The sequence below is a fragment of the Ascidia mentula genome, chromosome 9, assembly GCF_947561715.1.
Source record: "Ascidia mentula chromosome 9, kaAscMent1.1, whole genome shotgun sequence".
NCBI lineage: Eukaryota > Metazoa > Chordata > Ascidiacea > Phlebobranchia > Ascidiidae > Ascidia > Ascidia mentula.
The window spans coordinates 2,455,508-2,476,166 of record NC_138574.1 but is presented as its reverse complement, the minus strand read 5'-3'; the positions used below and the strand labels follow the sequence as shown (position 1 = coordinate 2,476,166).

At 35.8% G+C, this 20,659-nt stretch overlaps 1 protein-coding gene across 1 annotated transcript; it reads left to right on the top strand.

The window, feature by feature from the left end:
* Positions 1-4,853: 4,853 nt before the first annotated feature.
* Positions 4,854-15,632, top strand: LOC145913136 (endoplasmic reticulum disulfide reductase DNAJC10-like). Its single transcript, XM_083000683.1, has 19 exons — positions 4,854-5,157; positions 5,370-5,535; positions 5,891-5,941; positions 6,203-6,285; positions 6,500-6,634; positions 7,755-7,826; positions 8,146-8,328; positions 9,018-9,251; positions 9,456-9,566; positions 10,329-10,452; positions 10,876-11,015; positions 11,089-11,202; positions 12,753-12,854; positions 13,154-13,309; positions 13,519-13,718; positions 14,011-14,161; positions 14,382-14,534; positions 14,697-14,786; positions 14,941-15,632. Exons 1-19 carry the CDS (start codon positions 4,981-4,983, stop codon positions 14,950-14,952), a joined length of 2,454 nt encoding a protein of 817 aa, XP_082856809.1. The 5' UTR covers positions 4,854-4,980; the 3' UTR covers positions 14,953-15,632.
* Positions 15,633-20,659: the final 5,027 nt, after the last annotated feature.

The window sequence follows — 20,659 nt, the reverse complement described above, 5'->3', positions numbered from 1 at the left end:
ACCTAAAATATCACATTGCGTTGTGCATGTTTTTATATGAAAAATATATTAGGTTAAAGGTGGCTGATGACGATTATGTTGGTACTTTGTGGTTTTGCCCCCAAACTTGCCGCGTCCCAAAAAAAGACTTTCAAACCTAAAAAAAACTCAGTATGGGGAAACAAAAGATATGGCCTCTGTTTAAAAGTAATGGAACACATTTTTAAATTGTTGGAATGATTGTGCTGATAAAAAAGTACCAAGACAAGAATAAAATTTGTTACGTTTGATTTATTTGTGTATTTTAATGCGAATTGTCTTTTTCAATACAAAATTTGTAGCTGTTAAGTTTGGAAACAACAGAGGATTTCGACAAATTCATTTTTAATTGTAGAACGAATACAACTACCTGTAATAATTCCGAACGAGAAGAACAAGTGCAAGACGCTGTTCGCGAAGTAGCACAAAATTAATCAGAAGAACATGAAAATGCCACCCAGGATACCACAGACACGACTACCAGCTTTCTCAACTGCAAACGCAGCAACAGGACCTGCAAAAGAAAAGATATGTGGCGTAAAACTTTCGTCAATTTGAGTTGATTCAAGCCACGACGTCATTGTTTGTTCTGGTTGGTGAAATATTTGTAGGTGATTGGTTTATGTTTAGTAAAGATGGTGATTACACATATGCATAGCAGGTGCAACGACCTTATAATAACCAAGCTATATTATAAAATAAATCATGTTTTCCATGTCAACTGTTGAGTGCTAGTTTGACCGAAAGGTACCACAAAGTGGAGACTAGTGTGCCTGCTAGTGTGAAAGCTAGCACAGTGCCACTCAACAGCTGCACTGATGAGATCTTACAGGTCGAAACAGTGCGTGTACACACCCTGTCTGCAGCTTTGCAATAATATGGCTTTTTTTGCACATATACTTTCTTCTGGTTTCGAACAAATCTCCAATTTGTAAATACAATTTTATTCTAACCAAGGGCCAACGTGAAGACACCAGGTAGGCAATGTTAACTTCAATCCTTTTCACATGAGCAGTTTACGTGGCAACCGATAGAATTGAGAACGCAAGGCACAGTCCTTGCAAAAGCGAACGTTGGCACTGAAGAAATTATTGTCTTTTCTGAGATTATGCCCTACCCCAGTCCATAATGTGGACCGGGGCGGGCAAGCCGTGCACTTGTCAAGCGATGGTAAGTATACTAAAATCACCAAACGCTATTAGACTGCATGACAGGCAGTCAAGAAAAGAGGAAGCAATTTACGCCGTCACATGAACTAGCATTTAACAGTTCACAAAACAGGATTTACTTTACAATTGGTAATTATAAGGTCGTTGCAGAGGCTAAAAAAAACTTTCTAAATCGAATGCGATTAAAGATGAACCATAGTTGTTATCGAAGCTAGCTTTATTTAAGCGCTATGTCAAGTATAATTTCAGGTAAAAAAAATCCATTTTCTACAAAATGTAAACTGTTAAAAGCCATCCGTTAGTTTGCATGCTTATAACGGTCAACCTCAATTACGCAAGCGAATTCGTCTTTTAAAGAAGGGTGACATTATATCAATATATTAACAAATTTTGTCGGGTGCTTCGTATAAAAACTATAAACTTGTAACGATGAATGCACCACCAGCTGGGAACCACTGCAAACAAACAAGCAAATGCATGCAGAAAAGAAGAACCATAACACAGCTAGTAAGCTCCATAAGTGAACGTATTATGCAAGGATTTACCAAACAAACAAGAAAAAGCAGAAGGAAAACTTCCCACAAGAGAAATATAGTTAGCCTTCGAGTTAAATGTACGTATCCATTCAGGGTACAGAACTCCCACAGAGTGAATTGTTCCCGAAGAAAGAGCGTATGTTGCGGTTGAAGCTAACAGAATGATCCACTTAAATCGACAACTCTCATCTTGTACAACCATTCTACATACGAGATTGCTACTTACTTGATACTGTATAAAAATTAAAACCTTTCAAAAAAGTCGATAATCCGTTTTGAAGTATTTACTAGTGGCCATGGCCGTAGTTACTGTACCAAGGTAAACAGGAAAAGTAGGCAAAACCCATACACTTTGAAATATAAATGCTATAATAATCATTGAAGTGCATTTAATGCGCGGTACTTTCAAAAGCTCAACATACACTTGTTTCCGAAGGTTGTCCGTCGCTTGTTTACGTTTCTACACGTTTCCGCAAACACTGAAAGCGGCAACGACAATTTTTTGTATCAACGTTGTAACGGCTGTTGCAAACAACGCGTTTGAGTGATATTGCAATTGTTGTTGTGGGAATATTAAGTACATACATACTGTTTTTTGCTGCCAGGCATATTGTAACTTAATAATCTGTTCCCATGGCACATATAGAAAAGGAAGCCTTGTTGGATAACAGGCGAAACGTCGGAATAAAGTTACGTTTTTTATATGTGCCAGAAGAACAGATTATTAAGTTAAATACATACTTTCCAGTGCCCGAAAATAGCTTTAGATTGACACCAAATTAATTAAAGTGCCTGAAACGGCATATTCTGGTCTCATATCATTAACACAGACCACTTTTATTCTGGAAATTCGTAGACTCGTTTTCACCGTTTGTATCTCAAACAAGCCCCTACTACCAACTGTAAATTGTTACCGACGTTTGAGCCTCTATGCCTATGGTAAAGGCAACAGGCCTTCGCCAGAATAATGGAAGAACGAAGCCCTGTTGCATAGCTACCGAAGCATCGAAAAGAGTAAATCGATTCGGGGGGCCTGAAGCATCCTTTCTGCGCTGTCTCTGTAACTATGGGACTTACTAAAAACAAAGTGTTCTGCTATCGAGCCACAGATATGTTTGTTTTACTGACCAACGTTTCAAACGTTTGATGCAAACGAAACAAACTGTACCATTCGCACTACCCACTTCACCGAACTGCAACGCGATAACGTGCTCTGTATCAATTTCCCGTCTACCACCGAGGTAAACATAACAAGCACTTGATCATTATAAACGCGTTCTGTGGAGCGTACTAATTGTTTTCGCGCATTATGTTATATTTTATTGCGGGTTTTTAAAAATACCAAGAAAAAGCGGAAGTCAATATAAATAATGAAACTAATTTTCGGATAGGCATCACCAAGCCTCAGAGACACAGTATACATGGAACCCTCTGCTCTTTTGACACGTTTGGTAAAAATTGCATTAAATAAACGCACATTGCGAAAACAATCAACGGTATGAATGTCACCTTTTTCGGTTTATTTAACATTAGTCGCTTAACAATTGCTGGACACGTTTCTTGACACTACACACTACATCGAGTTCACCGATTTCTTCTGCTGAGCTCTTGCCAGGAATCGTAAGTTACAACTTAATGTCTGTTTCGTTGCATCGCGTGAATTGTGGCCTTCCACTACGCAAAATCACGTCTATTAAGGTCTAACGTTTCTGAGTAACATCTAAAAGCGGCGCGGCCACAAATACCTGGACAGCAAAATCGAGACCGCCAATGCGAAAAGTTAATCTCAGATAAATAATTGACTTTTCGCTTAGTCTGATTGGTTTAATCTTTGTGTAAAATAAAAACAATTACTTACATTCAAATAACTAAAACTCTTGTTAAGGAAACTAAAAATATGTTGCACGTTAGTGCCACAGCAGCGTCTCAACTTGCTCAGAAGTTTACGTTTCTGTCGGTCTATCAAGTCCAGGAGGAATGCATTGGCAGATATTTAATTTTAAACATCCCCAACCTGTACAAATATGCAGTCAAATTTACCAAACAATTTTCCTCTTATCAATCATGTTCAGTAATAATCAAAGACTGCAAATTTGCTGCACAAAAAAAAACATGAAGTGTTGCAGCATACAAGCTGCAAGATTTTTATGTATATATTGCAATACTGTTTTAGTTTCCTTGAATTCATTAGACTCCTGCTCCTTTATTTGAATTGTTTTTAAACACTGTAACCTAATTCAAAATCATAAACCATTTATCCAGTAAATGTGAGGGTTAAAACAACAAAAAATATTAAACAAGAATACTTGCCTTGACTCAATTTTTCATGGAATTCAACCTTCTTTTACTTAAAAATCAAATTCTTAAATTCATTTTTTTTTTGTACTGAAGATATTGAGTACTTTATATTCATATTTACATACAGCGTGTAGCAAGTCAAGTCATTTTTCGCACTAAACGTGTAATTTTAACTTCATTTACAGCAAAAACTACTGTATGGCACTACAAATAGCTACACAACAGCAAACAATAAGGAAGTGATGTGCTTTCAGGCGACTTACTTGGAAGGCAACAGTATTCAATAAAACACACTAAAAACTTTTAACGTAAACATTCCATGTAGGTTTTGTTTGACGAAACTACACAAATGCTTAATTGTGATTGTTGTGCGCTATTTTGAATGTCGCGCTTACTGCGCAGTGTCTGGTGCCGATTCGAATGATCCAAACCAGTGGGCTGCAGTCAGTGTAAACGCAACACAAAATAAGTTGAACAAGTGTATCCGCTTGACATTTCATGTGAATATCACATGTCTTATACCAAGCAGTACCATCATTTGTCACTAAAATTTTAATGGAATTGAAAATGCTTTGATAGCAGCGGCATTATTTATTGAACCTTATGCGTTACTAGGATAAAAAAGGACTTTCGTACAGTTAAGATGAAGATGCACATATCAGAAAAATAATAATCGGTTTCTTAGTTGGTTTTTGTATGATCAATAAGATTAGTGTTGTGCAAATTGTCTATAAAATAACGTCACGGTGGATTGATTTTGCCGCAAGAGGCGATAATGAGTAAAAATCCCCGTTGATGAGAAAAACGCTTAAGTTCAACGTGTACATTTTGCACAGCTACACGTAAGTGCAACAAAAAGTTCAAACTTTTTGGGTGATTTCATTCACCAAAAAATCGAACAAAATAGGAAATTAAATTTGTGATTTTGTGACCCATCCGCCGAGAACTGCAATTGGAAAATGAAGACTCGTCGACGGACATTTATCGCCATATTTGTAGTTTCTTGTTTATGTTTGGAATCACTCGCCGAAAAAGATTTTTACGAAATTCTGGGAGTAAAAAAAGATGCAACGAACAAAGAAATCAGAAAAGGATTTAAGAAGTTGGCGTTGACCATGCATCCAGACAAAAACATTGTAAGCATAAAGCAATTATGTTTCTTTTTTAAAAAAGAAAAAAGTTTCGCATTGAACTGAAAGGGCAAAATGATTTTTTGTTCCGGCAATAAAATAAATACTTTTTGTTTGGTTTTTGTAAATTTGTCCAAGGAACACTTTTTAGCAACATAAACTTAAAAAATAAAAATAAAAACACCCACCAGGTACATGACTGCAGTTTTGTTTTGCAGAATGATCCAGAAGCGCACAACAAATTTGTGAGAATTAATGAAATTTATGAAGTCCTGAAGGATGAGGAGATGAGAAAGAAGTACGATAAGTATGGGGAGGAAGGTCTCAAAGATGACAAGCGTGGAGGAAGATACGAAAGCTACAATTATTACAGAGATGAATTTGGTGAGTATTGCAACTTTCAAGGTTATCCAACTGGTCCTGAATCTGTCAGAAATTTTCCATTACGGGATTGGGTTTGTTAATATTTTACTTAAATGACCAATTGTAGGTGTTTAAAATTACTTGCAAAGCGTGGCAGAAAATTGGCATCCATGTGATATTTTATAATGAAAAATTAGGAGAAATAATAATTTCACTATTTGACGGTATCACCAGTCTTGTTTCAATTCAAAAAGATTGTTGTCTGTATGACTTTTCTCCCAACTGTATATTTCGTTTAGACATGTAACAAGAAAACATGAAGTGTTTCATGTATCCAGCTTGATTGTAAATCTAACAAGAACTTCTATGTTTTTAGGAATCTATGACGATGACCCTGAAGTTGTGACGCTGGATGGTGGAGACTTTGGTAAAATATGATTTGCATTAATGCAGTTTATTGTTTCAAGCACAAACGTCAAAACATATCCATTAAAGATCTGGAGACAGTAGTGCACACTCTTTTGACCTATAATGTCATGTCAGTGCAGCTGGTGACTGTGGCTCTGGACTAGCTTTTTTACTAGCGGGCACAGAAATTTCCACTTAGTGGTACCTTTCCGTCCATTAAGCACCCAAAACATAATGTTACATTTAAAGTATAATCACAATAAATCTGTGTATATTTTAGATGCTTCCATTCAATCGGGTGAAGTTTGGTTTGTGAACTTTTACTCTCCAAGATGCTCGCACTGTCATCAGCTTGCACCCACGGTAATTACAACAGTTGTATCGAGTATATATCCCTTTTATTGGGCTATTAAAAAATTAATTTTGAGACCTCTTTCAAAATTAAACAAAAAAATAAACTGTAGATTTTTATTAGCACATATTGCATTAAGATTTAATTTATAAAATTGGAAAAAATGTTGTTTATCTTTCCATTTAATATGTATATTGTGTGACACACTTACCCATTCCTATACAGTGGAGAAAGTTTGCTGAGGAGTTTAGCGGAGTTGTAAACATTGGGGCAGTCAATTGCCATGACAACCATTGGGTGTGCATGAACAATGGTATCCGCAGTTACCCATCACTTGTCCTCTTCACAAAAAATATGAGGGTAGGCTGCATGCACAGTGTGTGAAACAAATTGCATTGGTTGCATGGAAAAATTGCATGTTTGCCTTATATGGAGCATGGATTTTAATTCAGTGATTGGTTTTTGTCTTGGGGAGTGCATTTGAGTTTAGTCTAGACAGGATGCAATTTAACATTGTCAGCCATGTATTTTGAACTGACCGCCATGGATGCATGTTTTTTAATAACATTGGTAGGGATCCATTTGTGCAGAAAGCCATGAGGGTATTTTACCATTGAGGAAGACTTATTGTTTAGGTTAGGTCTGCAACCTTTTGCATACAAAGGACCCTTTTATAGCAAACTAAACATACTGGGAGCCACAAAGCCTAAGCTGGTATAGATGATTCAACCCTTTATTATGCATGAAACAAAATGATCATTACAAAAAATATGACTGTTTTATGATAACTTGGGCCATTAGTACATTGCAAGAATATACATTCTACATGAATGGCAGAATTTAAATATTCAAGTTATTTTCAGATGAAAATGCATGATGTTGTTTTTTGTTACTATTTTGCATGCTTCTTTTGCAGTGGCGTGCTTTTGCCAACGAAATGAATGGCTTTGTCAACATAGCTGCTGTGGAATGTTCAGGTGCTTGTATATATTAACAATGCACTGTAATAGAAAAAGAGTGACAGAACTGTTTAAGAAGTAATAATTATTTGTAGTTTTCAATACAGACTTAATTTTTCTCGTGCATGTTTTTTGTTTTGTTATTATTTTGCATGAATATGTTTTTCAGCATGTGCATCTGCATGCTTCAAGTGTTTTTGCATGTTTTGTTTTAATTTTTTTAGGCAGGAATCGTTTTCTGTGTTTAAAGAAACGTGCAACTTCCTTTCCAAATTTAGTTTTGTACAAACCCAAAACAGAGGTAAAAGGTTATGAAAGCAATGCAAAAAATTCATTTAACTTTTTGTAACAATCACGTAAATCAACAACATATTAATTATTCCTTCAATTATTTGGGTGATAATGCCATAACAGCACCAGTATCTCACTCACTTGCATTCTGGTTCTAAACCACTCAAATAGCAACATACCATTTTTCTTCAAATTTAACCTGAGAGTCAACAAAATATGTTTTTCTTCAGCCAATCAAGTATCAAGGGGACAGAAGCAAGAAGGACCTCACTAGGTTTGTGATGGATCACGTTAGCGTGGAGGTAGGCAGAAATTCAATGTTGTCAAAACCTGTAACTGACACTTCCTTAATTAGCGATCCTTCACCAACCAGGAAACCAGACACGCAGTGTACCTTTTTTAATGTTTATCTGTTACGTTAAACACTATATGTAACACTGTAATGCTTTCATGGATTGCAAGAAAAGCTGCATTTGTTGCATATTGTGGCATTGTTGTCTTCATATATGTTAAAATATTTTGCTAAAAAGTTACAAGAATTGTTTCGTCGAGTCAGTGGAAAAAAACTTATTTACAACTTTTAAAAAATAGCAGTGAAAAACAAGAGTACATTTTATTCAGGTCGTTGATTTGTGGGAAAGCAACGTTAAGTCAGAAGTTGCAGAGAAACCCAAATTGCCGTGGGTTGTATCATTCTGTGGTGGTGACCATGATACATCCCCTGATGAGGATTATGACGAAATCGAGACACCAGAGGGCGATTGTCCTTCCAGGATAACCCGACGCAAAATTGCTGGTCTAATGGTAGGACTGTGTTTAATTACAGTTAAATAACTAATTCAATTTATAATATTGTTTATGTCCACTGTTGCATAGTTGAATTATATCGAAAAATCAACAAAGTGCCATGAGATTTTTCCATTGATTTTGATATTTTGTATAATTTTGATATATATATATATTTTAGACTGCTATTTTCTTGCATTTTTAGTGTTTATGCGCTTGATGCAATATGTTGACATAACCCTGAGTAAGTCCCGCCGGATGGCAGACAAAACGTCGGTTTCGAATAAATAACTTAAGTGTCAGAAGAACGATTTTGATTAATTAATTTTATACAATGCTTACCTTTATTAGCAAACCATTATCTAAAGTCGTGAATCCAACCCTATGTAGTCAGCCATACATCGTGGTCCAATATAAGTGCTCCTTAACCTGATATGCCACGAGAAAACGCTAGGTCTGCTGCAGTGTAATGACCTCATTTTGGTAACTTTTGACTTTAATACAGGTGAACAACTTGCTATGGTTTTTCAAAATGTAGACTGCATTTATATGACTGCTTTTATTATGAAGTAATATCTTTTATAAAAAGTCACGTCTCTCGCATATTGCCTTGAGGTGTTCCACTGACCCATAATAGTTAATCAGTAGAGGAAGGTTGCAGGGCACTGACCATTTTCCAACTTAAAATGGGTTTGTTTTCCCAATAGAGCGGACTTGCCAATGTTGGCTCTGTTGATTGCGTCTCATCACCGGATTTGTGCAAACAAACAAAAGTGACCAAGAAGTATGGGGTCTACCACTTTGCAGTTGGCAAGTTCCCCAATCCTGATTCGGAGGAAGACATACACTATTTCACATCCCTCGATGGAAAAGAAATCTATGCAGAGTTTATGGATCAACTTGTTCTGGGACTAAACAATGTCACACATAAAAAGCTTGAGGTAAGATGCATTTTTTTCTTGTATTACAAGGCAGTATTTCATGTCAGTGTTGTTGTCAATTTTTGCATCACATGTTGCTAATGATGTGATTACAGTAATTAAGGAGTGAATTTTACTTCTCATCATAACTTAAAATTGGTGAAGACATGCTTCGTTAACATTCACATTGTTTGGAAAGTTTTATTACTTTTATGTTTATTTCAGAAACATGTGTTGTCCAAGCCAGCTTTGGTGTTTCTGGAATTTTCCAAACAATCCAGTGTTGAACAAAAAGACACAAGCTTGAAAAAACTTCCCAAACTTCTTCAGGAACATGTAAGATCTCATTTGTTGAATAAAACAGATTAATGAACGTGGTATTTTTGCAAAAAAAACATTGTCACATATCATTACAAAGTTTCAACTTAATCTTTCCCCCTTTTCTTGTTAGTAAGATTCAAAAAGGGCAACCGTAATAGTGATGTCTTGCGCCAGATCTGGGTACCCGGCCCAGGCCAGGTATTGACTAATTTTCAATACCCTGACCTGGCCGGATAATACACTTAATTTTACCTGATATTTGGCAAAGGATTTTTGTCCCTAAAATGGACAAACATTTTGCGAATTACTCGTTTTTGGGACCCAGTCTTTGATACATGCCGACTTCTGATTTTTCTGTTGTTTGTTAGTAAGGTTTTTCGTGACGTGTTATAACCATATTAATAAATGCCCATGTTTATTTATTCCACTCATGATAAGCTAACCGTAACATAGCATTCCGTTTGGCTATCAAACATTTTTGCCATACCGATAAAATACTCGAATCAGTGTTAACAAACTGCCGGATTCAAATTATCTGGCCGGATTTGATTGATAACTATCCAGATCCGGCCGGGCCGGATAATATGGAACTGGGAAAACCACTAAACAGTAGCATCTAATTATGAATCTATGATTGCTAGAACACAGTTTCATTTTTTGTGAGTAGATTTATCAAAATAGGTTGATAATAAAATCACAGACAAAGCTCTTGATGTGCTTTACTAACCAACCCAATTAACATAGTACATTAAATTAATAATTTTTTTTTAATTTTAGAGAATATCTGTGGTCAAAATAGACTGCTACAGTAATGAGTGGTGCCAGGATACCTTCCATATATCTGATGATTCCACATTAGTTTTTAAAGGCAACGGAATCGAAGATTTTGAAGTCTATCATGGTAACTCTACACTTAATCCTGTTGTTAACGTGGTTGCTGCTTTGTTTCAAAAGAACAAACAGCAGACTCTTTGGTTACTTCCAAAAACTGTCGCCATTGTAGTTTAATGTTAACATAATTTTAAGTTTAAACTAATGGTAGGCTACAAATAGTTGCTGAATGAAGACAGCCATGTTTTCCGGCAAGACGTCATCAGTCACTAACTGCGTGAATAAAACCTAATAGATCGAAACTGAATGGAGTCCGCTGTTTATTATCGACCCACTGTTTGTAAACAAAACTAATTTGTTCTAGGTAAAAGTTGTCATATTAGTAATTACAAAAAATACCGATATTGGTTTACAGAAAGATTATTGCCGGAAGAGTCGTATTGCAGCAATAAAACATGCCTGGCAGCATCAGTAATAATTTCTTGGTTTACAGGGAAGCAAAGTGTGGCAGAGTTGAGTATGTTTGCACAGGAAAGTTCACAATCTCGTCTGCACACCTTAAACCCAACACATTTTAAGGATGGAATGATGGCCGACAACGACAAGCCTTGGTTTGTCGATTTCTTTGCCCCGGTAGGCAATATTACAACACTATGTCATGTTAAACCACTTTTTATTCAATATGTTCACAACTGTCTGTTACCAGTGGTGCCCGCCCTGCAAGGCTTTGCTTCCTGAGCTTAGAAAAGCTTCCCAAAGCATAAACAGCATCAACTTTGGAACAATTGATTGTACCAACTTCCAATCTGTCTGTGAAGGGGTGGGTATGCATTACAATTGTTTTCAACCCATTAGAACAATTTATATGAGGCACAGAGCGCGATTGTTTCCATGCTGGACTTTATGCGACATATGAGCAATTGAAGAATGCATGTTGATTCACAATATAAATGGTTACACAGTTGATAAAGATTGAACCATTTATGATCAATTGCTTGAGGCCGCTTACAGTAGGAATGGATTTATTTTTCCCAAATGTTCGTGACAAAATAATACACAGACTATTTCTGTCCCTACAAAACTACACGGGGCCTCGAAGAAAATGTGGAAACAAACAATATTTCTAACCCTTTGGATTTAGTTGATGCCGTACCGTATCTTAATGAGAGTAATATTGTATATGGATACGATATCGCTGATGAGGAAATTGCCTGATATATTTACCTTAATGACGTTGACTAATTTCCGTAGCACATGCGTTTTTATTATGAGACAGATTTTGGACAAAATCAAAGCATAATCGACTAGCAATGACATGAGTATAGATGACTGCGTGCATCGCCATGGCTGAATTTCGCATGCTAATATTTGCATGAATAAGACAAAAATCAGCCATTACTGACACACAAGAAGCAAGAAAATGCGCTATTAAAAATGCCAGCCATTTGTTGTCAATTTACCATTTCTACTGATTTTAAACACTCAAATTACGTACATGGGAAATCCTGGCGTATGGCAACCCCTACTATATTGTCACCGGAACTTGTTTGACAATATGTTAATTTTGGGAATGTGCAATGTGGTGAAATTATCACTAGCTGACTCAGCACAATATTCTGGCCAATTCCACAGCTGCTACTTTTATGACTTTTCATTGTTCTTAATCAAGCAATTTTACTAATAACGACAAATGATGTGCCGCATTTTGGCGTTATGACTTTATGCCAAAATCAGGGTTGAAAAAGAAATCTTACCGGAAAGATTAAATTTGCTGAAAAAAATTATACGATTGTGTTGTCGTACGCTGGGTGAGATTTCTCATGTAAGTAAATGAAATTGCCAAATTCAAGTTTCTCATAACTGTTTCGGACACACTAGCCCTTGAATTCTTAGCTGAACAACATTCAAACTTACTTTCAGCACTGGTTAACATCCCAGTACAGATCAACTTTTCGCCACACAAAAAAAACTTTCAAGGATTGAAGTTTGCTGATATGGTTTTGAGAACACTAGGGGTCATTGCATTTGTAAATTATTGTATGTCTTTTTGGTATACATAGTGTTTCGTGAAACTTGCCAAATCACACTGTGCCTTCCTTGTGCTAACGTTTATCCAACAATCCAACTATTGTTTCCCATCCAGGCATATTTAAACAAAACTAACTGTCCGTGAAAGCATTAAAAAGAAATTAGCTTTTATCGGTGGCTTTTAAGTGTTTTTTTTTTGTATTTTCATTTTATGTACAAGCAATAGAGTCAATGTACAGCTGATAAGATCGTGAAAAGTGACAATATTGCTAAACTGATGAGACCTATTAGATCGACACAGTGGCCCTTTCTGCAGATTAATACAAAACACTTTAATTTTAGTTTGGTATCCGTTCTTACCCAACCACGATGCTGTTCAATAACTCGATCATCACAGAATACACTGGCCACCATAATTCCCACGGTATCAACCAGTTTGTACAGGTCAGTGGACTTTTTAAAAATATTTCAGTTTTAACTTTTTACAAATTCATTTTCTGCTATTGAGGCTGAAAAAAGATATTTTGAAATTGAAATATCAAGGCACATAAACTGATAACTGCCTTCATATTTGACCACTCTGTATTTTTGCACATTTACTTTGGTACGTACTGGCTAAGGCTGCTACAAAGTACAAAGCAACCGAAATGTTGAATAATAAAAATGCCCAGCCGCATCAGTGATGGTTTAGATGTTAGTTTGATTTGCTAACACATCAACCAGTGTTTTTTTTTGTGCTCCAGGATTTAATCAACCCACCTTACGAGTACTTAACTCCAAAAACTTTCGAAAGTTTAATCCAGAAAAGAGAGCCAGGTGTCACTTGGATTGTTGATTTCTATGCAAATTGGTGCGGCCCTTGCCGTGCTTTGCTACCCGAATGGAGAAAAATGGCCAAGGTAAAAATACCAAGCAAATTTAAACAATCTCAAGAGTAAAAATGTGCTGGAAAAGTTGTTTGAACTTTAAATAATAAATCCATACTATTCGGTTGAAGTTGTTCTTGCTTGTCGTGATAATAGTCAAGAAAATCTAAAACTAAGTCTTTGTCGGCCACAAAACTGACTGGAGATTCCGCTATCTCAAATTTTTGCGACATGTGTTGTAGATGTTGTCTGGAGTGGTTAAAGTTGGAGCTATAGATTGTGCGAAAGCCGGAAATTCCAAGTTCTGTAAGAAGCAAATGGTTAACTCCTATCCCGAAATCAGACTCTTTCCTTCCAAGAAAGATGAATATTCAAATCCATTCTATGACAGCTATGAGGGCTGGAACAGACAGGCTCACAGTCTTGCAGCTTGGGCACTAGAGTAATCATTAGTTACCTATTGACTTACTAACAAAAGCTTAAATGTCATTGTTAAAATGTTTTTGTAAATTTTGGGATATTTTTGTTCTGTTGCATTCTCTTCATAATGTTTCAACGGATTTTTGCACTGGACCTTTTAGCAAATACGTATTAATAGCTGTCCTTATTTTTGTTTTATCTTATTTTTGTAGTTAGTTCTCTATGTTTTGGATCTCAACGAAAAAGCACAATTTTACATTTCAACAAATTATTTTTTTTTTACATTTCAATTTTACATTTGCCCTTCGTTGTAGAAACATTCCTAGTGGGGTGGTGACGATGTCGTACAGTGATTTTGACAACAACGGGCAACCAAAAGATAAAAGTGCATGGCTCTTAGATTTCTTTACGCCCTGGTGCGGACATTGTCATGCCTTTGCACCAAAATTTATGATGCTTTCATTTGTAAGTAAATGTTCAGTTTGTGTTGCATCAGCACAGTCAAGCTCATTGATTGAATAAACAATTATTTGTTTGTGGTTTATATTGCCAAAGATATTATGGTACCTAATGTTTGTGAAATGGTGTAATTTTTTTTTATATTTTTGTTCATATATTTTTAAAAATATATTTTCATTTTATGCCTAGCTGCAACAGCAACATAATAGCTGCAATTATTTTATAGAAATTCACAGACAAAGTAAAATTTGGGAAAGTGGACTGTCAGAACATGCCATCAGTGTGCAGTAAGAATGGAGTGAGAGCTTATCCAACCCTGTACTTTTATCCTCCCAATATTGGTTCAAATCGTAGTCAAAAGGAACACATTCACAGTCAAGTATGTATTTTTAAGACTGCATCCAGAAGTAACATGATTATGATATAATTTACTGTTAATTAACTGGCTTTGTATAAAAAAGGCTACAATTAGTACAACTTTTGTTAAAAATAATGTTAATCTGCCAATTCTTGCTAATGACTTATTTATTGTTTGTGAAAGAATCCAGATGAGATTCAGAGAACTGTGGAAAATAACATGAAGCAATACGAGGCAAAACAAACCAAATCAAATAAAACAAAAAAGAAAAAGGTACTTGATTGTCAAAACTTGTTTATTTTTAATTTGAAGCTGTGGGATACCCAAAATGTGCACCATTTTGCAAAAATGCTGGTGTATTTTTAACAAGACACATAATAAAATAATGCACCATTTCTGATGCAATAATACAGTATATTTTTTGCAGGACGAATTATAACACACCCCAGTCAACAACCTTGCCATACAAAATAGATCGATGTTTTGTGAAATTCTAGGCAAGATCGCATTTACTCAGTTGAACTAAGTACACTATCATTCTAGTCAATTTTATTGAAGCTGCAATAATGATGTCTTGTACCTTTTTGTGCTGGTAATGTTTTGAAGACTAAACAATTGAACCTGTGTGTCATACGGTATGTGATTACAATATGAGTTGCATTTGTTCCTCGTCGTTTCAAATTTGACTTACTTTTCTGTTAATGGTGTTTTTTTGTAAGTTATATTTATGAAGTATGTTTCATTATGAAGTTCTCACACCACTTGTATACACAACTTACGGTTATACTTTTGTAACTTTACAAGGGATTACACCAGTCTGATGATGTTGCACCTGAATTATGAAGTAGTTTCGAATGCAAATCCTGAGTTCTTCCAATGCTTTGTTTTTGTAGTATTATGCCCACCTTGTTGATTCTAATGTTATGAAGATGTGCTAATATGCCAAAAAATTATGATGCAAAAATTGAGAAGCATCAATTGATTTTTCTGGAAAACTTTTCATAAAGTTTCAAACACAATTTCGCCCTATTGTATTTGTGTTGGACTCATTACTATTTGCAAAAGTGCCTTCCATAAACAAAAAAGTAGGTTTCTAGTGAAATAAATACATGAAACGTGTTTGTTGTGCAGTGAGTGCGTAAGTGTGTTACACCAGACTACATCACTATGGACCCTAGTGTATGGTTGGACGTTGCAACATACAAAGTAACATCATCAAAAAGGGTATTGTGTGTAAAATGATCCGGTTGGCGCAATGTCTATGACTATCTTAAATCGTATAAATTAAGTTCTTTGCGAACCTGGCGCAACCGCTGACACGTATGCAATATTGTTGTAACGAGTATAATCTCCCCAACGGGGATTACCCTAAAACAAATTCTCCAGTCGAAAATAAGAAAAAGGACATTGGAATATCAAGAAGAAATTTTCAAAAAAATAGATAACATTTTTGGATATAATAAATCGGAACCAGTAAGTTGTCAAGGTAGAAATATAAGACGCTGTCTTTTTTCAATGATAATTTTATACTTCACAAAACTTTGCGACTACAAGGTGCACCAAAGAGCATTTGACTTATCAGAGCAGAGGTCTCTGTTGCTGCTGCTGGGCGCTAAAGAGCTACAGGATTTAATTTAAATACTTCTGCTTGGCAGTGGCACCATAGTATACTAAGAAGAAGTAGTCCGACTCATTGTTACGTAGGCCGTCGTCACGCATGACCGCTTAGGCCTTAAATCTGTTGTGCGACATTTGTTTACTTGGGGTTTTGTTGTCTGCTCTGCGTGGCTAAAACATTGTTGTGATACATACGTTCTTGTTTTTTTTAAAGACATATAAGACATAATTTAAATTTACAAAATAAATTTAAACTGAACGTTGGGATGGACACCACTACTGAGACGATTGAGTGGGATGACTTACCAGAAGAATTTTTTCAGGAATTATTGTTCATTGAATCTAATGAAATTCCAGTTCTGCCGAAAACGGACACATAATTCAAAACAACTGTTGATGAAAAGATGATGAGTGATATGGTAGCCAAATTAACAGAGTTTCCATTTAATGAAAAAGGAAAGGATGTGATTTTAAACCTCATACGAAAATATTGTGAAAAACAAAATGATGATTACTTACTTAGACAGTACTCGAACTTGTGTTGCACTGCAAAAACGTTATTTACCTTTTCAGACACCAAATGTGCACCTAAGCTTCTTTTGAACTTTATAAGGTCCATTATAAACTTAAAAAATAATGCCCCAATTAATCAACAAGACTGTATCGCCAGTATAGGTGTTCTAGAAAATGACACTATTGAATACTTTGCAGGGTATACAATAAAAAAATGCTTCACTAAATTTTCTTCATATTGTTACATTGTAAATATTTTGTGCATCGACAGTCCTCAAGGTCATTTAATTGGATTATTAGAGCATAAGGGGGCTTGTTTAAAATATCCCTCTGAGTCATATATGTACTCGCTACAAAATCTTTATTTGAAGTGTTCAAGAGAATCATTTAAAACCCCAACTAAAGTCAATTTTAGCTGTGTTCTCTCCAACTTTTTGGATAATGTGCACTTCAATAATTTTGTGCAAGAACTTGCTGCCCAGTGTAATCCAGAAGATGATGATATTGTAAAATCAATACTAGTATATTCTGTCAGTTTATTTGTTCGTGTTTTGTCATATACTTTTGCAATGCGTGTATTTCAGTCTTTTTTTAAAAAATGCAATGCACACTCAAATAGTTTCAGGGCAGAATTAAAACGTTCACTTAAGTAGCTTATTCATATTACTGTTTTTTTATTGTTACTGAAATATATTTTAGAGGCTGAACTGTTCTTTTGCAACAAACTACAAACACAAAAACTTTTTTTTCATTTTATTGTATTTCAGACTGGCAGCAAAATAAACAAAAGAATTGTTTTATCTATACCATCTTGCTGTGCAATACTTACTTTTGTAGAAAGCCCTGTTTGGGAATGGATTACCATCTAACCTGGCAGAAGAGTACCACATCTTCTTACTATTAATGTTAGATGTAAACTTTATCTCATCAGAAACACCTTAAAGTGAACAGACGGGCACCAAGCTAATATCTAACCTCTGTCAAAAAAAGCTGTGTATACACAATAAATATGGTTTAATTTGCACATTTTTTGGCAGTGGTTCATCACACACAGAAATCCAAGGATATTTTTTCCATGTGTGGTGTTTCCGCCTTTAATTTTTTTAATTATTTTTCTAGTAGCAATGTGGGCTATGCCACTTGCCGATTGCATGACATCGGGGTTAGTGGATCTTCTCCCATGACTTCTCTATTAAAAGCATGTAAGAAATTGTAAAATAAATTATAAAGATAAATGTTACTTACCAAGTTTCCAAAAAACGCTTCTAAGACGTCCTGACTAAAAGTGTTGAGACACACTCTAGTAGAGCCCAGGTGCAGCAGACGCTTCGTTAAATCAACTAAATTTCTTGTGGTAAAAACCAATCCCTCCAACGTTTGTTCTGCCATGAGCCTCTTATCCTCACCTTTATGATTTGTTTTAACATCATTCTGTAATATTTATGACCATTCTTGTACTTTTAACAAACGCTAATATTTTGTATATTACCTTCCAATCCAATAGATAATTAAGAAAGTCTTGCACTAACCAACTTAGCCTTGAATCTTATCATCAACAAATATTGACTAAAAAGAATGGCTAATAGTATTGATAGTTTAACCACATTTGTGCAACAGGTGAGAATTTTGTTTTACTTGCACAGTAAAATTAGTCCATTCTTTGTTGTCAACAAGTGACTCCAAAAGGCCATCGTTGTCTTCCATTTCCATCTAAAAATAACACACAGTCTTAACTAAGTTATAGTAATTGGCACTGACCATGTATCTCTGATCAAAGCATGACTCCTTTAGATTTGCCTGGATTGTTCCTGGGCAGTGATGTCCTAATTTTGCAGAAACAAATATTTGACAAGCAGTGCAGGGTTTATCATCAGTAGAGTCTATTTTAAACAATCTTTTGTCATACATTGATATGTGAAAAACTTATGTCACACTAACAGATATTTTCTATGCAAACTTGTGAGTTTATCCACTGCGAAATGGGATGACAATGTAATTGCGCATCATCTGACTGCACACCAGAGCAACAATGTAAACATTCTAAATGATCTAAAACATAAAACAGCAAAAAAAACACTTTTATGTACATTAAAATGTACTATATACATACCCAGGACACGATAAAGTGTGTCTGTTTGAGAATTGACCTGGGAAATATTATGAATTTCAATCCTCCATCCCCATAAAGCAACACTCCTTATTACTGCAGTTTCATCAAATACAACTCTGCAATGTATGCTTGTAAGTACAGCAAGCACTGACATTGGAAAACAAACTTACTTGATTTTTGGAACAATGTAGATTTCATCAACAAACTCCATGACAAAAGTGTCCTTATGGAAGTAATAAATCCATTTTTCTAGTATATCAAAGCACTTAGTACCTTACTTCAAACACTGGATTAAAACTTTGCAATACCTTTCATTATCCCTGGCAATTTGTCTGCAGACGATTTTAAATCATTTATATTTTTATGGCGTATATTTGACTTAATATTTCTTTGTTTTGGAGCTTTTCGTTTCAAGTTTGGATACAAGCTCGTGACCTTGGGTATATTTTTACAGGGCCTAGCACCTGGTTTGAGTCTCGCACAACCTCCAGCCTTATCAATGTCGTCCACATCAAATGGTTTTCGCATATGGCCGCCCTTCCACAAAAGCACTGTTCAAAAGGGGAAAAAAAACAACTAATTCTCAACTGTAGGAACTTGCGTTTCTTTGTGAAGCAGAGCTTTGATACAATCTCCAGCTTGAGCATTCCTAACGCTCAACAAAAAATTAATTAAGGCCTGTCGGTGATCTCTTTCTTCAGCAGTTTCCTGTGAAGAGTGCTCTCACGTCTCCCTTCTTTGCTTTCTTCTTAGTCCAGCTGCATTTAGGCACAGCGCAGTGAGTTCCTGGCATTGTTATTAACTGTCTTTACTAAAAAGAAACAAAGCCAAAAGAAATTTTCAACAACGTTTTGGTGTTTTCTACATATTTTCTACCACGCAGACAACAAAACCGCACGTAAACAAAAGTCGCGGAAAAGATTTAAGGCCTAAGGTCATGCGTGACGACGGCCAACGCAACAAGTCGGACTACTAAGTACTATGTCAGTGTGGTGGGCTGGCACCCAGATTGGAAAATATGTCGTATTTTTAAAATCGGTCAAAAATCCGCGCAATTTTCGTGATTCTACTAGCAATCCGCCCACAAATCGCTCCTAGTCTTGCAACACTGGATGACTTTTCCCCAAGAAAAGACCGCAAAAACTGCTCTGCACCATTGTTCTGTTTGAAGGCTTTTGGATATGCTTCACTGACCTGTGCGTTGATTTTTTCTCTCCTTCTCTCGAAAATCAGGAACAACGAAAAAAGGACAAGGCCGAGCGGGGCGAATCTAATATTTGCCAGCTGTATTTTATAATGGCGTAAAAAAAACGCATTACATATTCGTCCAATTTGGAAATCCATTTGATCTTTTTTTTGAATTGTTTGGCCGAGTTTTCTGCCAGCATATATTGGAAGTTAAAGTCAACCTTACTTGATGTAGTTTGGGGGAATATGTTTCAAACTCACTTTGCCTAATGTTTGATCACATTAAGACGGAAGATTGCGACCCAAGCAAAGAGCCATTTTCTAAAATGAATGTTTCTACAGCTCGGTTGCTTGAGTTTTCTTTCTTTGTTCCTAGAACATTCACACTAGCTGAGGTCTTCAAAGTTTCTTTCGATGATGGAAGATCGTTTATTGCTGCCTTATTTAACGAAAGAAAGTTTATCCACGCTATATACATCGACCCCGAGCTATACACGAAAATTGGTCAGGAATTTTGCTTGGTTTTTGATATAATTTATGCAAAAACAGGCACTGAAACAGTTGCCGAGTCTTTCTACCGAGTAAGTTGGTCTCTGCCCCATGCAATCCAGTGTGACGAGGCGTTATACGAGATGGCCACACTTTATGTTGAAGGCAGCAAGAAACATGGGATGGCACTTCATCCCAGTATCGAAAGGTCGTCGGAGTAAACATAGGC